This window comes from Pituophis catenifer, unplaced genomic scaffold (genome assembly GCF_029215685.1).
Source record: "Pituophis catenifer annectens isolate HBS135680 unplaced genomic scaffold, rPitCat1.0.hap2 SCAF_4, whole genome shotgun sequence".
Classification (NCBI taxonomy): Eukaryota; Metazoa; Chordata; class Lepidosauria; order Squamata; family Colubridae; genus Pituophis; species Pituophis catenifer.
Genome location: NW_027256884.1, coordinates 66,661,318 through 66,679,170, shown reverse-complemented (window position 1 = coordinate 66,679,170; position 17,853 = coordinate 66,661,318). Strand labels below are relative to the sequence as shown.

The 17,853-nt window shown below is 38.9% G+C and overlaps 1 protein-coding gene across 2 annotated transcripts in view; it reads left to right on the top strand.

Moving 5' to 3' along the window:
• RPGR (retinitis pigmentosa GTPase regulator) overlaps positions 1 to 17,853 on the top strand; it is a 106,566-nt gene that overhangs the window by 55,360 nt on the left and 33,353 nt on the right. For both annotated transcript variants that reach the window (XM_070944212.1, XM_070944211.1), the window contains exons 10-11: positions 14,407 to 14,583; positions 15,251 to 15,410. In XM_070944212.1, coding sequence (XP_070800313.1) covers positions 14,407 to 14,583; positions 15,251 to 15,410 — 337 coding nt within the window. The remainder of the gene's footprint in view (positions 1 to 14,406; positions 14,584 to 15,250; positions 15,411 to 17,853) is intronic.

The window sequence follows — 17,853 nt, the reverse complement described above, 5'->3', positions numbered from 1 at the left end:
TTGCCAGTTCACATTATCAAACTCTTTCTGTGCATCTAGGAAGATCAACGCCATTTGCTTCTCTGGATGTGCCTCATAGTATTCCAATGTATTTAAAATTATTCTCATATTGTCTTTAATTTGTAAAAAAGCATTTTGATCTGGATGTATAAATTGATTTAAAAATCTTTTTAGCCTTTCTGCAATTATTGAAGCAAATATTTTATACTCAGCATTCAGTAACGATATTGAACTATAGTTTTTTATCTGTTGTAGATCGGTGTCTTCTTTCGATATGAGAGTAATATATTCTTCCATGAATTTGGCACCTTCGCTTCTAACAAAAGTTCATTTTAAATTCCAACTTTGGGGTATTTAAAGTACCTTGTAAGTCTTTATATAATTCTGCTGGCAATCCATCCGGACCTTGTGTTTTACCATTCTTTTGTCTCTTGATTGCTTCTGTTAATTCCATCATAGATATACATTCATCTAGCATTGCTTTCACTGTTTCAGGTATTTTAGGTAGTTCCGCTTTTTCTAAATATTATTTTATTTTATCTTTTGGGATTAACTCTTGATCATACAGTTTTCCATAGTTTTGAATCACTTCCTTTTTATCGTCATTTTGATGATGAAGAGTTCCTTCATCATTCATTAGTTGGTGTATCAATTTCTTTTCTTTCTCCTTTTTCAATTTATATGCCAGCCATCTTCCTCGTTTATTTGCGTTTTCAAATAAGTTTTGTTTCGCACTTTTAATTTTTTGTGCTAGTTCGTCTTTATCTATTAGATTCAGTTTATGTTTCGTTAATTCCATTTGGTTTTTTATATTCTTTTTTTGTGGATCTTTTTGTAGTTCTGTCTCTAGTCTCTTGTATTCTTCTTCTAGTATCCTTTGATTTTGTCTTCTTTCTTTGATCTTCTTTTTGTTTTTCTTTCCCATCTATGTTATAGTTAATCCTCTAATATATGCTTTAGCTGTGTCCCATACATTTTGTAATGACGTTTCTTCTTTTCTGTTCTCTTAAAAAAAAAAGTCCAGTTCTCTTTCCATAAATTGAACAAATTCCTTTTCTTTTAGTATTGATTGATTCAACTTAATTTCTTTTTTTGTCCCTTCCATATAACTTTTATCGGATTATGATTCGCCCATTTACTTGTTTCTATATTTATTTCTTGTATATTAGATTTTAACTCTGCTGATATCCATATCATGTCTATTCTTGACCAAGACATATGCCTATTTGAGTAAAATGAATATTGGTTTTCCTTGGGATGTATCTTGGATGCATAGTTCTTCCGCTATTTTAAAGAAAAATTTAGGAAGTGTCTTCCTGGTTTTTTTATTTACCTTTCTAGATTTGTCATCCAATTCTGCATCCACAATTGCATTAAAGTCTCCTAGTATACATATGTTTTCATACTCCAATTCTATTATTTTTTTATGAAGTTTACCATAAAAGTCCTCTTTTTACATTAGTATTTGGTGCGTATATTACTACTAAAAGTATCTGTTTATTGTTCATTGTTATCTCCACCATCAAAATCCTCCCTTCCTCATCCATAAAGATTTGTTTAACATTTATTGTCTCTTTTATGTAAAGAGCTATTCCCCTCTTCTTTTGTTGTGATAGAGAAGTATATAACTTCCCAATTTTGGGATATTCCAGTATTTGATTGTGTTGTTTTTTAATATGAACTACTTGCAAGCCGATTATATCTAATTTTAATTAATTGACTGAAAATTCTTTTCCTTTTTATTCCTGAATTCAGTCGGTTTATGTTAATTGACAGTAATTTTATTTCTTCTTCCATAATTTACTTATAAATGGGTTTTGTCATTTTAGTCGCTCTTATCTGTCTCGGTTCTTTTGCCTTTGCCTCTTCTTTTTTTGCTATTTCCTTCAAATCTCTTTCATCTTCTTTTTGTTGTATATTTCTCTCTCTTGTAGCTTCCTTTTGTTGCTTATCCTCTTCTTTTTCTCTTATTCGCATTTCCTCCTGTGGTCCAAAATAGTGCTCATAAAATTGTTCTGCTTTTTCTATGGAATCCAATCTATGTCTTTGCTCCATCCAAGTCACCAATATTCCCTCCAGTATCAGCCATCTGAAATTCATTCCATTTTTAATTAAGTGCTTTGTCAGGAATTGGTATTCTTTCCTTATTTCTCTAAATCTTCTCGGAATCTGTTTTAAGACTACTATTTCTTTCCCTTTGTATTTTAAAGGATCGTCTCTCGCTCTTTGTTAAATCTCTGCTTTCATTGCTTTTTTTGTGAATCTCACATTTACCTCTCTAGGAAGTCTGTTTCTTGCCGTATATCTGGTATTAACTCTAAATATTTCATCAATCTCTGCAAGAATTTTTTCTTTGGTCACCTTTTTTTTTTTTAGAAAAGTTTTTTATTTTATAAGACAAACAAAACATTTAATACATCAGTCATCCCTCCCCTGTAACATCTTGGTGTTATCTTCTTCAGATCTTTTTGTTCTTCTTGTTCCAGTAGTTTCTTCTATTTTAATCGTCATCCAAACCACTATAACAATTCATTCCTATAACCATATTCTTGCCATCAAATTTTAACACATAGTTATAAAATTAATCATTTATATCTCTTTTCCAATCAACAATAGAAATAATTCCATATTCTAAAGTATTCTGATTCTTCCCTATCTTTAATCAACAAAGTTAATCAATTCATTTCTGCACAATCTAAAATCTTTCTTATTACTTCTTCTTCCAAGGGTATTTTCTCTGCTTTCCAATTTTGAGCATAAACAATTCTTGCAGCTGTTATTAGGTGTATAATCCAATAAATATATTTTTAATTTTGTCAGGTAGGATACCCAATAGGAACAATTTGGTTTGAATTCAATACGTAATTGTGTAATTTCTTCCAGCCAGATTTTAATTTTATTCCAATAATTTTTTGCTTCAGGGCATGTATACCACATATGATAATAAGTTCCTGGTAATTGGTGACATTTTCAACATTTCGCTGATTTATCTTTAAACATTTTGCTAATTTCTCCCATGGCATATGCCATGTATAAAACATTTTATATTGGTTTTCCTTATATGTGGTGGACATTGTTAGTTTATAATTCCTTTCCCATAGCTGTTGCCATTTTTCCAGATCCATTGAATGTCCAAAATTTCTTCCCCAAGCTATCATTGTTTCTTTTACCTGTTCCTCCTCCAATTCAATATATAGCAAAAAATTATAAAACTTTTTAATTAAATTTTCTTCCGTACCTGTGAATATCCTATCCAATTCAGTCTTTTCCAAATAAAAACCATGTAACTTAGCATCTTTTTCATATCTTGTTCTTATCTGCATATACATATACCAATCTGTCTCAATCCCTTGTTCTTCCAGTTTTCGTTTCTCTTTCAATTCCCCCTTATCTGTTAACAAATCTTTATATCTAACAATATTTCCAAAATTAAAAACATTTGGGTGTATTAAAGCTTCCATCATTGATAACCATACTGGTATTTTCACATAATACTTATCTCTAACCTTCTCCCAAACCAATAGCAATGCATTTCTTATATAATGTCTATGAAAATATGTATGTATCTTATGTCTACCATACCACAAAAAAGCATGGCAACCCAGTTGCAAATCATGCCCTTCTAATGTTAACAACCTTATAGTTCTTAGTTCAATCCATTCTTTCAGCCATGTCAATGTTGCTGCTTGGTAATATAATTCCCAATTTGGTAGACCAAATCCCCCTCGCAACCTCCTGTCTTGTAAGTATTTTTAAACTTATTCTTGCTTTTTTCCCTTGCCATATACATTTCCTCATTACCTTATTCAGATAATGAAAATATGTCTTTTCAATTTTTATTGGCACCGTCTGAAATAAAAATAACAATCTTGGTAATATGTTCATCTTTATCAATGCAATCTGTCCCATAAGTGATAATTGGAGATTCTTCCATTTTTTTATTAAATTATTATTATTTATAATTTAAATTATTCCAATTTATAATTTTCTTTTTTTATTGTTGCACATCTTGAAGTTAAATGTACTCCCAAATATTTAACTTTCTTCACAACTTGTATATCTAACTTTTTTTTTTATTTCTCTGTTTTGTTTTTCTGTTGTATTTTTCACCAGGATTTTTGTTTTGTCTTTGTTTATTTTCAAACCGGAGACTTTTCCATATCTTTCTATCTGTTCTAATAACTTAGGGCCTGTTATTTGCAGCTCCTCTATAAAGAATACCAAATCATCTGCAAATGCTTGTAACTTATACTCCTCTTTTTTAATTTTCATCCCTTTTATCTCATCATTTTGTCTAATATTTCTATTTAGGACTTCTCTAGGACTTCTAGAGTCAAAATAAACAATAGTGGTGATAAAGGACAGTCTTGTCTAGTCCCTTTCATTATATTGATTTTTTTCCATCATTTCTCCATTCATCATTATCTTGGCAAAATGTGTATCATAAATTGTTTTTATAGTATTTATAAATCTCTCCCCAAAGTCTATTTTCTGTAATTGTTTTATCATAAACTGCCAATTCACATTATCAAAAGCTTTCTGTGCATCTAAGAACATCAATGCCATTTGTTTTTCTGGATGAAAATATATTCCAAAGTATTCAAAATCATCCTCATATTATTTCTAATTTGTCTTTTTGGTAAGAAGCCATTTTGATCAGTATGAATATATTCATTTAGCAGTTTTTTTCAACCTATTTGCCATTATCGAGGCAAAAATCTTATAATCTACATTTAATAGCGAAATTGGTCTATAGTTTTTAATCAGTTGTAAATCTGTATCTTCTTTAGGTATAAGTGTCACATATGCCTTTTTCCATGAGTCTGGCATCTTAGCCTTTAATAATAAGTCATTAAATAAGTCCAACATTACATTACTGATCACTTCTTGTAGTGTTTTATATAGTTCAGCTGGTAGACCATCTGGTCCTGGTGCTTTTCCACTTTTTTGTCTTTTTATGGCTTCTGTTAATTCCATCATTGTTATTCTTTCTTCTAGCATTTCTTTATATTGTTCTGCTATTTTAATTAAATCAGATTTCTCCAAGTAGCTTTGTACCTCCTCCTCTGAGCTCTTCTCTTGAGAATAGAGTTTTTGATAGTATTCTTGGATTACTTTCTTTTTTTCCTCAGTTCTATATTGTAATTTCCGTTCTCCATCTTGAAGGTATTTTATAATTTTCTTCTCCTTCTCTTTTCTTAGATTATATGCTAACCATCTTCCTGGTTTATTTGCATTTTCAAAAAAATTCTGTCTCAATGTTCTCAATTGATTTGCTAATGTTTCTTGTTCATTTAAAATTATTACATGTTTCTTCAATTCCATCAGTTTCTTAATTTTTTTATTGTTTTGACCATTTTTCTGGAACACTTTTTCCAGGCTTTTATACTCTTTTTTCCAATCTTGCTTGTTTCTGGCATTTCTTTTTATTCTTTTTTCCCAAATATGTTATTGTCAGGCCTATAATATATGCTTTCATTGTATCCCAAACTTTCTGGAGTAATGTATTCTCCTTTTTATTTATTTTAAAAAAAATTTCCAATTCTTTTTCCACAAATTTCTGAAATTCTTTTTCATTTAATATTGTTGCATTCAGAGTCCATCTTATTTTTTTCTTTTCCCTTTCCATGTTATTGGGATGTGGTCTGCCCATATGTTTGAGCCAATATTTACTTCATGCACGGTTACTGTAAATCCAATTGACATCCATATCATATCTATCCTTGACCACGATAAGTGTCTATTTGAGTAAAAGTGTACTGACTCTCTTTTAAGTGTTTCTGTCTCCAAATATCTTGTATACACAATTCTTCTGTCATTGTAAAGAAGGCCTTTGGCAGTGTTTTCTCGGTTTTTTGTTTGTCTTTACTGTTTTGTAGTCTAAATCTGTATCTGTTACAGCATTGAAATCACCCATAATACATACATTTTCATAGTCCAGTTCTACAATTTTCCTGTGTAGTCGCCAATAAAATTCTTCCTGTTTTTCATTTGGTGCATATAATGCTATCAAAAGTATTTGTTTAAAGTTCATTTTTATTTCAACCATCAAAAACCTGCCTTCCTCAACTTCAAACATTTGTTTGGGTTCTCGTCTTTCTTTAATATACAGTACCACTCCTCTTATCTTTCTCTTTTGCAGCATCTACCGCTCCCAAATCTCCATCCATTGGTCCACAGAATTGTTGGTAAAATCTTTTCGCTTTCTCAATCGAATCGAGTCTGTATCTTTGTTCTTGCCATGTCACCATAATCCCTTCAGGTATCAGCCATCTGATTGAAGGCGACTTCTGCGAACCCTGGTATAAACTGTAAAAATTTGCAAATCCCAGGAAGCTTTGAAGCTGTTTGCAGGTGCGTGGGGGTTACCAGTCTAGCACCGGTTTCACTTTTCCTGGGTCCATTTCCATCACCACCCCCCGCTGGATATTCGGTAGCCTAGATAGTCAAAGGAAATTTGGTGGAATTCACATTTTGACAGCTTTGCATAGAGTTTAGCGACAAGGAGTTTTTTCAGCACTTGCTGCACTAGTTTTACGTGTTCCTTGAGGATCTTGCTGAATAGGAGAATGTTCAGGTAAACTAGGACCCCTTTGTATAAGTGTTCATGCAGCACATAATTGATTAATTGTATGAAGACTGCTGGGGCCCCTTGCAGTCCGAATGGCATGACTTTGAATTGGAAGCTGCCAAGCGGACAGTTAAAGGCTGCTTTCCATTCATCTCTTTCTTTGATTGTGATGTGGTAGTAGGCTTCCCTCAAGTCTAGTTTGGTGAACACCTTTCCCTTGGCTAAGTGGTTTAGCATGTCCTTCATAAGTGGGAGGGGTAGGTGTTCTCCATGTACACAACATTAATTCTACGAATATCCATGCAAAGCCTCATCCCCCCTCCCCCATCTTTTCTTTAAGCAGCCACCTTGGACTTTGCGGATTGGATGAAGCCCTGTGTCAACTTGCAAAGCTTTCAGGTTGCCATGAGCAGGAGGGAGGGAGAACTGATAGAGCTGATTGATTTCCCTAACTGAAGCTACATTCCATACATGCTTTCTTACCGCAATCAGTAGGAGGGTGTTGGATTTCACAGCCAGCCAAAGTGGTTAATTGGAGAATGTGATTTATGACATGGCAGGGAGGAGGGGAGAAACAGGGTCATAGGAGAACGTAAAGCTATGTGGGATTAGTTCTAACTGCATCCGAATATTGCCGAAATGGTGCTCCTAATAAATGACTGTATTTTTGGGGGGAGTTTGGCTCATGGCTCATGAATTAATTAGGGCATCTTTCGGAAACTTCACAGACAGTTACAACTACTCTATCTATCTATCTATCTATCTATCTATCTATCTATCTATCTATCTATCTATCTATCTATCAATATTACCAGGTTTTCTGAATCGTGGACTCTCCCATCGCTCCCCAATATCTGGGGTGCTAGGAGGGAAAATCAGGCAACCATGGCCGAAGACGGGCTATCTGAAGAGAACTTGATTGCAGCCAGAATGCAGCCTCCCTCAGACATCAAAGCTGAGATGCCTGCTCCAGTGGTGGAAGCAAGAAGAGATGAGTATTGGTGGGAGTTAATCCCTAAAGCAGCTGAGGTTGAGTTTCCCCACCCTAATGTCCGGGAAAAGGGGAAGCCCCTGAGCGAGCTGGGAAGAGTGGAGTGGAGGCTGGACTGGAAACAAGCCTGGCTCCCAAAGCCCCTGGGGAGTTCCAGAGAGCAGCCGAGGGAGAAATTTGACCGGGCCACCCTTCCCAATGAGGGGCCATCACGCAGGCCAAAGGAGAGGGGAGGAGCAGTGGATCCCTATGGAGTGAGGAGAAGCAGACAGGAACAGAGCCCCCCTTCTCCAGCCATCAGGAGGCTGCAACCAGTGTCTTTTCCAGCAGCAGGCAGGCTGCCCAGGGCAGACAAGCCCCCCTCTCTCTCCAAACTAGAGCTGAGGAAGAGGGCCAGCTACATCAAATGCAAGCATACAGAGGCCAACAGGGGGAGAGAGGAGCAGTGCTGAATGAACTGCCCCAGTTCAGAGGAAAGTTTGATGGGGATTCAGACCAGCTAGCTCTATTCCTTGACTCAGCTGAGATCCACCTAGAATGTTATGGACACCTCTACCCATCCCCCAGAGCCATGGTGAATACCATCGCAGAGGGGCTAAAGGGGGAAGCAAGGGAATGGCTAGCAGCCCTCCACAAGAGGAGAGCCACCCAACTGTAAGATGCAGATGACTTCCTACGACTGCTAGAGGCCAGATTCGAGGAGGCGGAGGAAGACCTGTATGCAGAAGATGAGCTCAGCTATCTAAAGCAGAGGGGCCGTCCCATTAAAGAGCACATCCACGAATTTGGGACAGTCATTGGGAGGCTACCCCCTTTACCAGAGCGGTTGCTAGTGCACTTTTTCAGAACAAACCTGGACAAACAAATTGCCCAGGTAACCGCTTACCGGGACATCCCAAACCAGCTCTCTGAGTGGTTCCGAGTAACAATAAAAATCAACAGTGGATTGCGCACCAACAACATGAGAAAGCAACCAGACATGAAAGAGAGGGAGCAACCTGACCTGAAACCGTCCAGCCAATGTGGAACCACAGCACCACGGCAGACCCCAAAACCAGCCCTCCCTCGAAGCCTGCTGAAGTGCTACAGATGTGGAGGGAAAGGCCACATGGCATCTGCATGCACAACCCCAGCCCCGAGGCCTAGGCCAGAGCCACCACCCAGGGCACAGCTGGAACAAGGCCCCAAACGGGCCACCAACACGTCCCGGAGGGCCCTCCAGGCTGAAGAGGTCCCTCCCCACCCAGCCGAAGGAGGGGGAACCCCAGGCAATGATGACCAGTCGCCAGAATCCTATGACAGCGAGGACGAGGGCGAAAACGACCCAATGGTGAGGGGACCAGTCCACCCTTTTGTTTTCCCAATATGCCTCACAGCCCCAAAAATGGGGACCCAGGGGGCTTTTCAAGCCCTGATAGACTCAGGCTGCACTAGATGCTTGATCAACCTAATCACAGTCCTGAAACTGGGGATCAGAGCAAAAAGACTGACCCACCCAATTCGGTTCAAACAGGTTGATGGGTCCCTAATGGGGGGAGCCTATACCACTCACCTGACCAAACCAGTGAGGCTAGAGCTAGCGGATCATTGGGAAATAATTGATTCGTAATAGCCCCCAAAATGACAGATCCAGTCAAACTGGGACTCTCTTGGCTAGACAAGTGGGGACCAACCATCTGGTGGCAACGGGGTATCCGCAGACTGAGAATAGCAAGGGGGCCCCAACCCCTCCTGCATCAGCCAGCAGAAACACCACCCATGCAGGGAACCCTCCAAAAGAGCACACCAGAACAACTGGCAGCCACATCCGACAAAACCCCAGAGACCGAGCTGATCCCGAGGGAATATCAGGACCTTGCAGAAGTATTCAGCGAGGCTGAGTGCAACGTCCTGCCTCCCCACCATGAGGCAGATTGCGCCATCGAAATCATGCCCTGGGCAAAACTACCCAAGCCCAAACTATGCCATGACACCCCGGGAAATGCAAGAAATGCGCAATTACATAGAAAAAAACCTAGAAAGGGGGTTCATCGAGCCAGCCAAACCATGGGTCGCGGCGCCAGTCCTCTTCAAAGAAAAAAAAGATGGAACTATGAGATTGTGGGTGGACTTTCGAGGAATCAATGCAGTGTGTGTACACAACCTATACCCCCTCCCCCTCATGAAGGACATGCTATCTCACCTGGCCAAAGGAAAAGTCTTCACCAAACTAGACCTCAGAGAAGCATATTACTGAGTACGCATCAGGGAGGGAGACGAGTGGAAAACAGCGTTCAACTGCCCCCTAGGGAGCTTCCAATTCAAAGTGATGCCTTTTGGACTGCAGAGAGCCCCAGTGGTGTTCATGCAATTAATAAATGAGGTGCTGCATGAGCACCTCTACAAGGGGGTTCTTGTCTACCTAGATGATAACCTCATTTACATTGAGACCATGGGCAACCACATACCCCTTGTCTGCCAGGTACTGGAAAAACTTCTGGCAGCCAACCTGTATGTCAAGCTGTCGAAATGCGAGTTCTACCGTGCACAGCTAGACTACCTGGGTTATCAAGTGTCAAATGAGGGAATAGAGATGGATCCAGCCAAAGTGCAAGCCGTCCTAGGCTGGCAACCCCCTCGCACCCGTAGACAGCTACAAAGCTTCCTAGGGTTCACGAACTTCTACAGGCAATTCATCCCCTCCTTTGTGAAGATTGCCAAACCCATGACAGACCTCCTAAAGACAGGGAGCCCAGGAACAAAACCCCGCCCGGGACAACCTCTACAGTGGGACCTAACCTGCCAAGAGGCATTTGAAACACTAAAAGAAATGTTTGTGAAGGAACCAGTGTTGAAGCATCCTGACCCCGAACAACCCTTCGTCATCCAAGCAGATGCCAGCGACATGGCAGTTGGAGCAGTGCTACTCCAAAGAAATAGTCAAGGAAATCTACAAATCAGCGCCTACACCTCCCACAAGCTCATGGACACAGAGAGACGATGGGCAGCATGGGAAAAAGAGGCATTCGCGGTGAGATGGGCACTGCTAACCTGGCGACACTTGCTGGAAGGGGGCCAGAAACCGTTCGAAGTCTGGTACCGGCTGGGGCCCCAGGACCAGTGGCTGGAAGTGCGCTGGTTGATAGATAGATGCGGGCTGCAGGATTGGGGCAGGTGTCCATTGGTATTGCACCCACCCCTTGCCAGGGTAAAATGCCCATCCAGGAGGGATCTGGTCTGCCGGAGGTCGCCTGAAGGCTGGTTGCTGGGGTAGAATACTTGGTCCCAGTAGCCCCAGTTGCAGTCCTTGCAACCCCGTGCCGGGCTGGCTCAGTAAGCTCTGTTCCTGTGCGATTCCAATCCCTGTGGTGGCTGTCACTCCAGTAGCTCGGGCCCGATGTGGGAGGCTATGGAACAATCTGCTGTGTGCCGAATGGAAGGAGGTAGACACCCCGCTCAGTGGTCCTGCGGATTCCTGGCTCAGGAAGGTGAACGTAGGTTGAGCCAGGGTTCATCTGGGCTGCTCAATCCTGATAGGTTGAGCGGGACTGGTCACACTGAGTTGGCCAAACTGTTCCAGGAGACTGTCCAGTGACTGACTGCGTGATGGCGGCGGGAATCCCCATTCTCTGGAGTGTTTGCGGCACAACTGGCCCATTCAAAGGTTGGGAACTGTTCCGCTCGGCTTCCACCCATTTGTGGTTCCAACAGCGCTGCTCTGGCGACCACTTCTTGGAGCGGAGTAGCTCCTGCAACTTTGTCCCACAGGATTAGATCCGGTTGTGTGGCTCGCTCAGGCGCTGGCTCTTTGGGCACCCATCTGGCATTCTTTTTCTGCGACTTCTTCCACTTCCACCACGGCTTGGGAAGGGGAGTAGATGTTCTCGACAGGAGTTGCTGAGCCAGTCCCCATGGTTCCCTCTATGGCTTTCTTGTCTTTCTCCATCTGATGTTAGGGGCTCAGGGCCCCGGACAGTACCCCAGTATCCAGGGAGCTGGTTGAATTTTAAAGGAGATTCGGGTTAATGTCAGGGTTCCAAGTAACACCCCCAACAAAAAAAGCCCTCTGAGGCTTGAGTTTCCTCAAAGTTCCATTTTATTAGAGATGTCATATTGGCACATCTGGGAAAGCCTGAATCTTAGGTTTTCCTCACCCAAAGGAAAGTTCAAGTCCCTGCCCAACCCCCACATGTCCATCACATGGTCCAATCCAAGCAGTGGTCCCAAACACTGTCCCAGTTCCAGCCATCCAGATGCAGGGCAAGATGTCCTTGACTTTCTGAGAAAGGAATGTTATTATGACTATATATATCATCCTGGCTCCGTACAATTCCCCCTCCCAGTTTCTCACAGTAGTAAATATGGCAGACCTGAAGATCCAACGAAAAAGATGGCTTCCAGGCCTGACATCTGATTATTTAAAACTAGTATTATGTTTCATTTATTTTTTAATTATACATGAGTCTGAAGTCATTAAGTATAGTTTTATTCATCACTCCACCTTTACAATTTAGTGTACATTTTATTTACATTAGCAAAAAATTGCTTTAATGTTATCCAAATAAAAAACACATTAGAGTATGCAATGATAAGAAAAAGAAGAAACAAAATAGCATGAGAAATGTTTCATTTCCATACAAATTTTTCATTCAGTTACAATATTTGAAATATATTTTCAAAGTATTGTGAAAGAATGAGATATTTCCCAATATTTTCTTATACCTTTAAATGATGTTGATTGATACTTCTTTTGTTAATTACTTCAGTAAACATGGACTAGGTCATAATAAAATTTTTCATTTTAGCTTGTTTTTAACTCACTATAATTGTCTTAAAAAATTCCTGTAACAAAATATCCCATAAAAGTTTTAATCATGTGTATCAGCTCTGATCAAATCTTTCAAAAATCTAGCAACCCAATTATTTGAATTGCATCCATTAAATATTCCACTAAGGCTGTATGTTACATTTTTATTTAATGATTAGTACAAATTAAATAATGCCAGCTAAGGTGTACTATTCATTTATTGTGCAATTTGTTCTATTTCCTTAAAACTTGTTCCCAAAGAAATTGAAATCTATCATAGAGTTATTATATATAGTAAGATGTTCCCCTAATTCTACATTCTATCCAACACAATTGGGAGGTGGTTTTTTAATGTATGAAACCCATACTAGGAACTTTATGTTCTATGAATCATCTTTAAGGAAAACTCTTACACTAAAGAGATGTATGTGTTGATACAGATTCACAAGATAATGTGATATATTTTATTCCAATTATCTATATTTTTTTTCTTCCCCCCAAGTCACATTTACATGTTAAACTTTTCAGTTGGAATATATAAATGTGGAAGTCATGGAAATCATTTGAATGAGGTATATCCTGTTTCCCCCAAAATAAGACATCCCCTGATAATAAGCCCAATCGGGCTTTTGAGCTCATGGCAATAAAACCAAGCGCTTATTTCAGGGTTCAAAAAAATATAAGACAGGGTCTTATTTGTGGGGAAACACAGTACTTTTATTGTGAACAAACACAGTATGAGGTGAAAATAGTTCAAAGGAATGTGCATCTTGAAGGAAACTTCTAAGATACGGTCTTCTATTGCATACATAAAGGTGTCCTTTTGTCTTCTGGGATTTATATGCTGTGGTTATATTTAAAATCAAAATTGAAATCTATATTTCTTTTCTTAGGACTAAATTTCATTGAATTGCATGAGATTCATGTCTGAATACCCATGCATACAATTACATTGTATTTAACATATATACAGTAGAACTGTCTACTCAAAGAGATATATATTTTTCTCCTCTGCTAAATGCCACCTTTTTGTGTAGAATTATCTGTGCTTGAGAACACTTGAGTTTATAAAGATGTCTCTAACCACCTGCCTCTTGTAACATCAAAAAGCTCATCCTCTTTTCATCTTCCAACACTAAGAGGAATGAGATTCAGAGAAAATATAGAATTTAGTTTGCTTCCACACCTGAAGTTATTTGGCAGCATGTGATCAATTAAAGTATTAATCCCCCTCAATGCCTGTTCATTTCTTAACTATTAAACAATATTTTTATTAAACATTTTCCTGTATCTTTTGCATTGTCAAGTGTATGTAGATACAGTGACAATTATTTTAATTTTCTCTTACAGTCACTGTTTCTTAAAACATTGGCAGCAGTTAGGATTGGATAGTTAGGAAGTAAGAACACATTAGGTAAAAGCAACAGTAGAGTATATTAACAAGCTTAGGATTCAAGTCTGTAGTTTTTTTTTTTTATTTATATGCTGCCCTTCTCCGGAGACTAAGGGCGGCTTACAATGTGCTAAGCAATAGCCTTCATACTTTTTGTATATTTATACAAAGTCAGCTTATTGCCCCCACAAACTGGGTCCTCATTTAACCTACCTTAGAAAGGATGGAAGGCTGAGTCAACCTTGAGCCTGGTAAGATTCGAACCTGCAGTAATTGCAGGCAGCTGTATTAATAACAGGGTGCTTTAAACCACTGTACTACCAAGGCTCCTTTTTGGCTATATTTCTCGGTGGTTCTTCTTCAGCTAAAGATAAATGAAAGATTTGCAGAAAATGATCCTGGTGAAATGAACATTAAACAAAATAAAAGGGTTTTTCCAACAAAAAATCAGGCTTGATTTAAAAAAATCAATAAATTTAATTTATATAATAATGTAGTTTTTTCCCCGTTTAGTTTTGCATTATGTGTTTTTGAGATATTAAAAAGTCTAAATTATTAGATTACTAATTAATAATAATCTAAACTCAGGAACATATTTTTCTGTTCAGGGTTATGAACCTGCATGTAGCACTTCTAATAATAAATTTACTATGTTTATGTTATAGGCTGCTTGTGGTGGCTGTCATATGCTGGTTTTTGCCACCCCAAGGCCTAAAACATATGATAACATTCACGAGCTAGAAGAAAATGAGCCCAATTTATCTCTTAAAGTCTTTGAAATGGGAGGAGATGCAGACACTTTTCAGCAAACATTTTCAGCACGTGTGCGACGGAGAGAGAAGGTACACTATAACTGTTCCAAGCTGGCTATTAAAAATGTGTGTGAAAAAGATTCAAAAATTTAAAAGATTTTAAATTTTTAAATCTTTTAATTTTTGGAACTTTTTTCTTGAAATGAATTTATCTTCATTATGAATTTTTTATTGTAATTTTGGGAATCAGAGGAAAGAATAGGTCTGTAATACTTTCAAAGAATGAATATAAAATATGAGATTGGTAACCTTAATTGAAATTAATGAAAGGGTGGGAGATACTTATTTGTTTATTAAATTTATATGCTACCCATCTCCCTGATAGGGCAATCCTGGGCAGTATAAAAGTAAATCAATGACAGTATACAAAAAATAAACTACTTTCCTTTTGTCTTTCTCTAAATAAATAAAAGGCTACATTATTTCTAATTTATAAGTTTGAATTTGTACTCCAGCGTACTATGAACTTGTTAAATCTTCAAATTAAGGTTTGAATTATGTTAAATCTTAAATATGTAAATTAACTCTGGCTCAGATAATTTAAAAATTTCAACCAAAATTCTAAGGGAATTAAACAGTTTTGATTCACAGAGCCTGTTCCAAAATCTGAAATATGGATAGTATCTTTAATATATTCTGTATATTATTCTTTAAAAATCTAATATAAATGTGATTTGCTTTCTTCTAACCTTTTCAGAAGGAAAAATCACCAGAACAATGTAGTCGATTGCTGAGAACGCTTCCCCCATTGGGGAAAACTTCCCTAAAACTTACATCAAGTGACATCAGCAGTACTCTTCCACTTGGCAGAACTGATAGAAATAAAGAATCTGAATCCATTGTGGCTCATGAAACAGGTAAACTGTGTTTTGTTTACAGGTACTCCTTGACTTATAACCTTTTGTTCAAAATTACAACAGCCCTGAAAAAAGAGACTTATGATTGTTTTTCACACTTACGACCATTGCAGCATCCCCATGGTCATGTGAACAAATTTAAGATGCTTTGCAACTGACATGTATCTATGATTGTTGCAGTGTCCCATGGTCATGTGATCATCTTTTATGACCCTCTGACAAGCAAAGACAATGAAGACGCCAGGTTCACTTAACAACTGTATTACTAATTTAACAACTGCAGTAATTCATTTAATAACTGTGGCAAGAGAGGACTTTCGGTGGCACCGCAGGCGCCGAAGACGTTCCTTTTACGAGCGCCAGCCCCGCGATCTCATAAAGCCGCTAGAACAGCACAAATCAGCTGTCTAGTGGCTTGGAAACTTTCTACCCTGGAAAAGGAGAGGAAGAGAGCAGACGGGCGTAGGTAGAGCTCCCCAAGAAGCCCCAGGAACAATTCTGGGGCTTGAAGGGTGAGAGCTCCCTAGAAGCCCGACAGAGCTCCGGATCCAGGACATTTCTGCTTTAAGCAGAAGAAGACGCTGCAACCACCCCTGCAAACAACACTTGGAATAAACATCATTCGGAAGCAGGCTGAGCAAATTCAGGAGAGATCAGACTTGCAAGTACTGAACTTTACTCCAAATGTGTTTTACTTCCTTCTGACTCATTAAGGGGAAAAAGTGAAACCAAGATGGCGATTGAACTTTAATGGGGCGTGAAAGCGAAAGTTAAAAAGGAAAGTTTTGTTTAGCGCTGGCAGCACCTATTCAAAATTAGAGATTTCTGCTTTAAAAAAAAGAAGAAGAAGATTAAAGGCTAAAAAGACTACAGCAGTGATCTTTAAAAAAAAGGGATTGATATTATTTAAAGACTGGGAATTTTTGGATTTGGTGGATTTATTGTTCTGGCTGCTGTATAAATTCAAATTGGAACTAAAAATGGCTTCAAAACAAAGACTATTGTATCTAAAAGTGCTGAGAGCTCGCCAGCTCAAACGTCCAAATTGCAATCGCTCTCTGTTCCAACGGAACCAACAATATTAACACTTGAAATGTTGCAGGAAGCCCTTAAAACACAAGCCTCTGTTACGGAAAAAATATTGCTTCGGTGTTTGAGGATAAAATTCGAGATATTGCTGAGGAGATAATTCAAATTAAAGAGGTTATTCAAAAGTGAAATCAAGAAATTAGAGAAGATATTATCATGGTAGTTCAAGGTTTGGCAGGCCATATTGAAGCAGTAGATGAAAAAGTGGAAGAAATTAAGCATTCTAATGAGAACTTGGAAAATAAAATGGTGGAGGTCCAGGATAAGATGGAAAGAGCAGAGGCTGATGTGATAATGATACAATATCGAGATATGGAATTTGCTTTGAGAATAAGAGGCCTCAAAGAAAATAAGCAAGAGAATTTGAGAGAGATCTTTTCAGAAGCATTTGCACAGATAATGGGAGATCAAAAAGCAAATCTCGAATGGCAAATTGACAAAATTTATCATGTCAATTCATGGGTTGCCAGACAGAAACATTTACCAAGAGACATTGTAGTCTATTTTACAACAAGGAGAATACGCAATGAAATCCTACAAATCACTTTTAAAAATATACTTCAAGTGCAGGGGCAGGAGCTTTTAATACTGAAAGAAATCCCCCCCCCCATATGTTGAGAGCCAGAAGGGATTATGCCTTTCTGGTGAAAGAACTGAGAAACCGTCAGATACAGTACAGATGGGAAGTTCCAGCTGGACTAGTGGTGAACTATTCAGGAGAAAGATCATCTTAACTCAGTGTGGAAGGCAAGAGATTTTTACACCAATGTACTAAAGGCTGGATGCCCACAGACCCCAGAAGCTAGAAGGAAGACGGAAGCAGAGGAGGCAAGAAAGGGGGAGAAGGAAGAATTGTTGGCTCAGGCCCAAAAGGGAGCTTTGATTACTCAAGAAGAATTAATACAACTTTCAACTACTGTTCAAGCCTTGGAGATAGAAGAACCTAAGGATCAAAGACAAACCCGAGCGGCAGCCAAGCGTCAAGAAGAATTAAGAGTGCAGCAATTTCAAATGATTCAAGATACTACAAAAACAGAAGCAGTGGGGACTTCTGGTGGCTCCGCATTTCCCGAATGGACGCTCCTTTAGGAGCTCCAGCCCCGCGATTCCGTTTGCCGCTAGAACAGCAAAAATCAGCTGTTCTAGTGGCTTGAAACTCTCCCCCAGGGAAAAAGGGGGAGAGAAGAGCAGAAGGGTCTGGGTAGAGTTCCCCTAGACCCCCAGGCTTTCTTTTTTAAGCCTGGGGTTTGCAGGGTGAGAGCTCCCTGAAAGCCCTTCAGTGCTCCGGATCCGGGACGATTCTGCTTTAAGCAGAACAAGGGGTCACGACCACACCAGCAGCGCAATTTTAAGG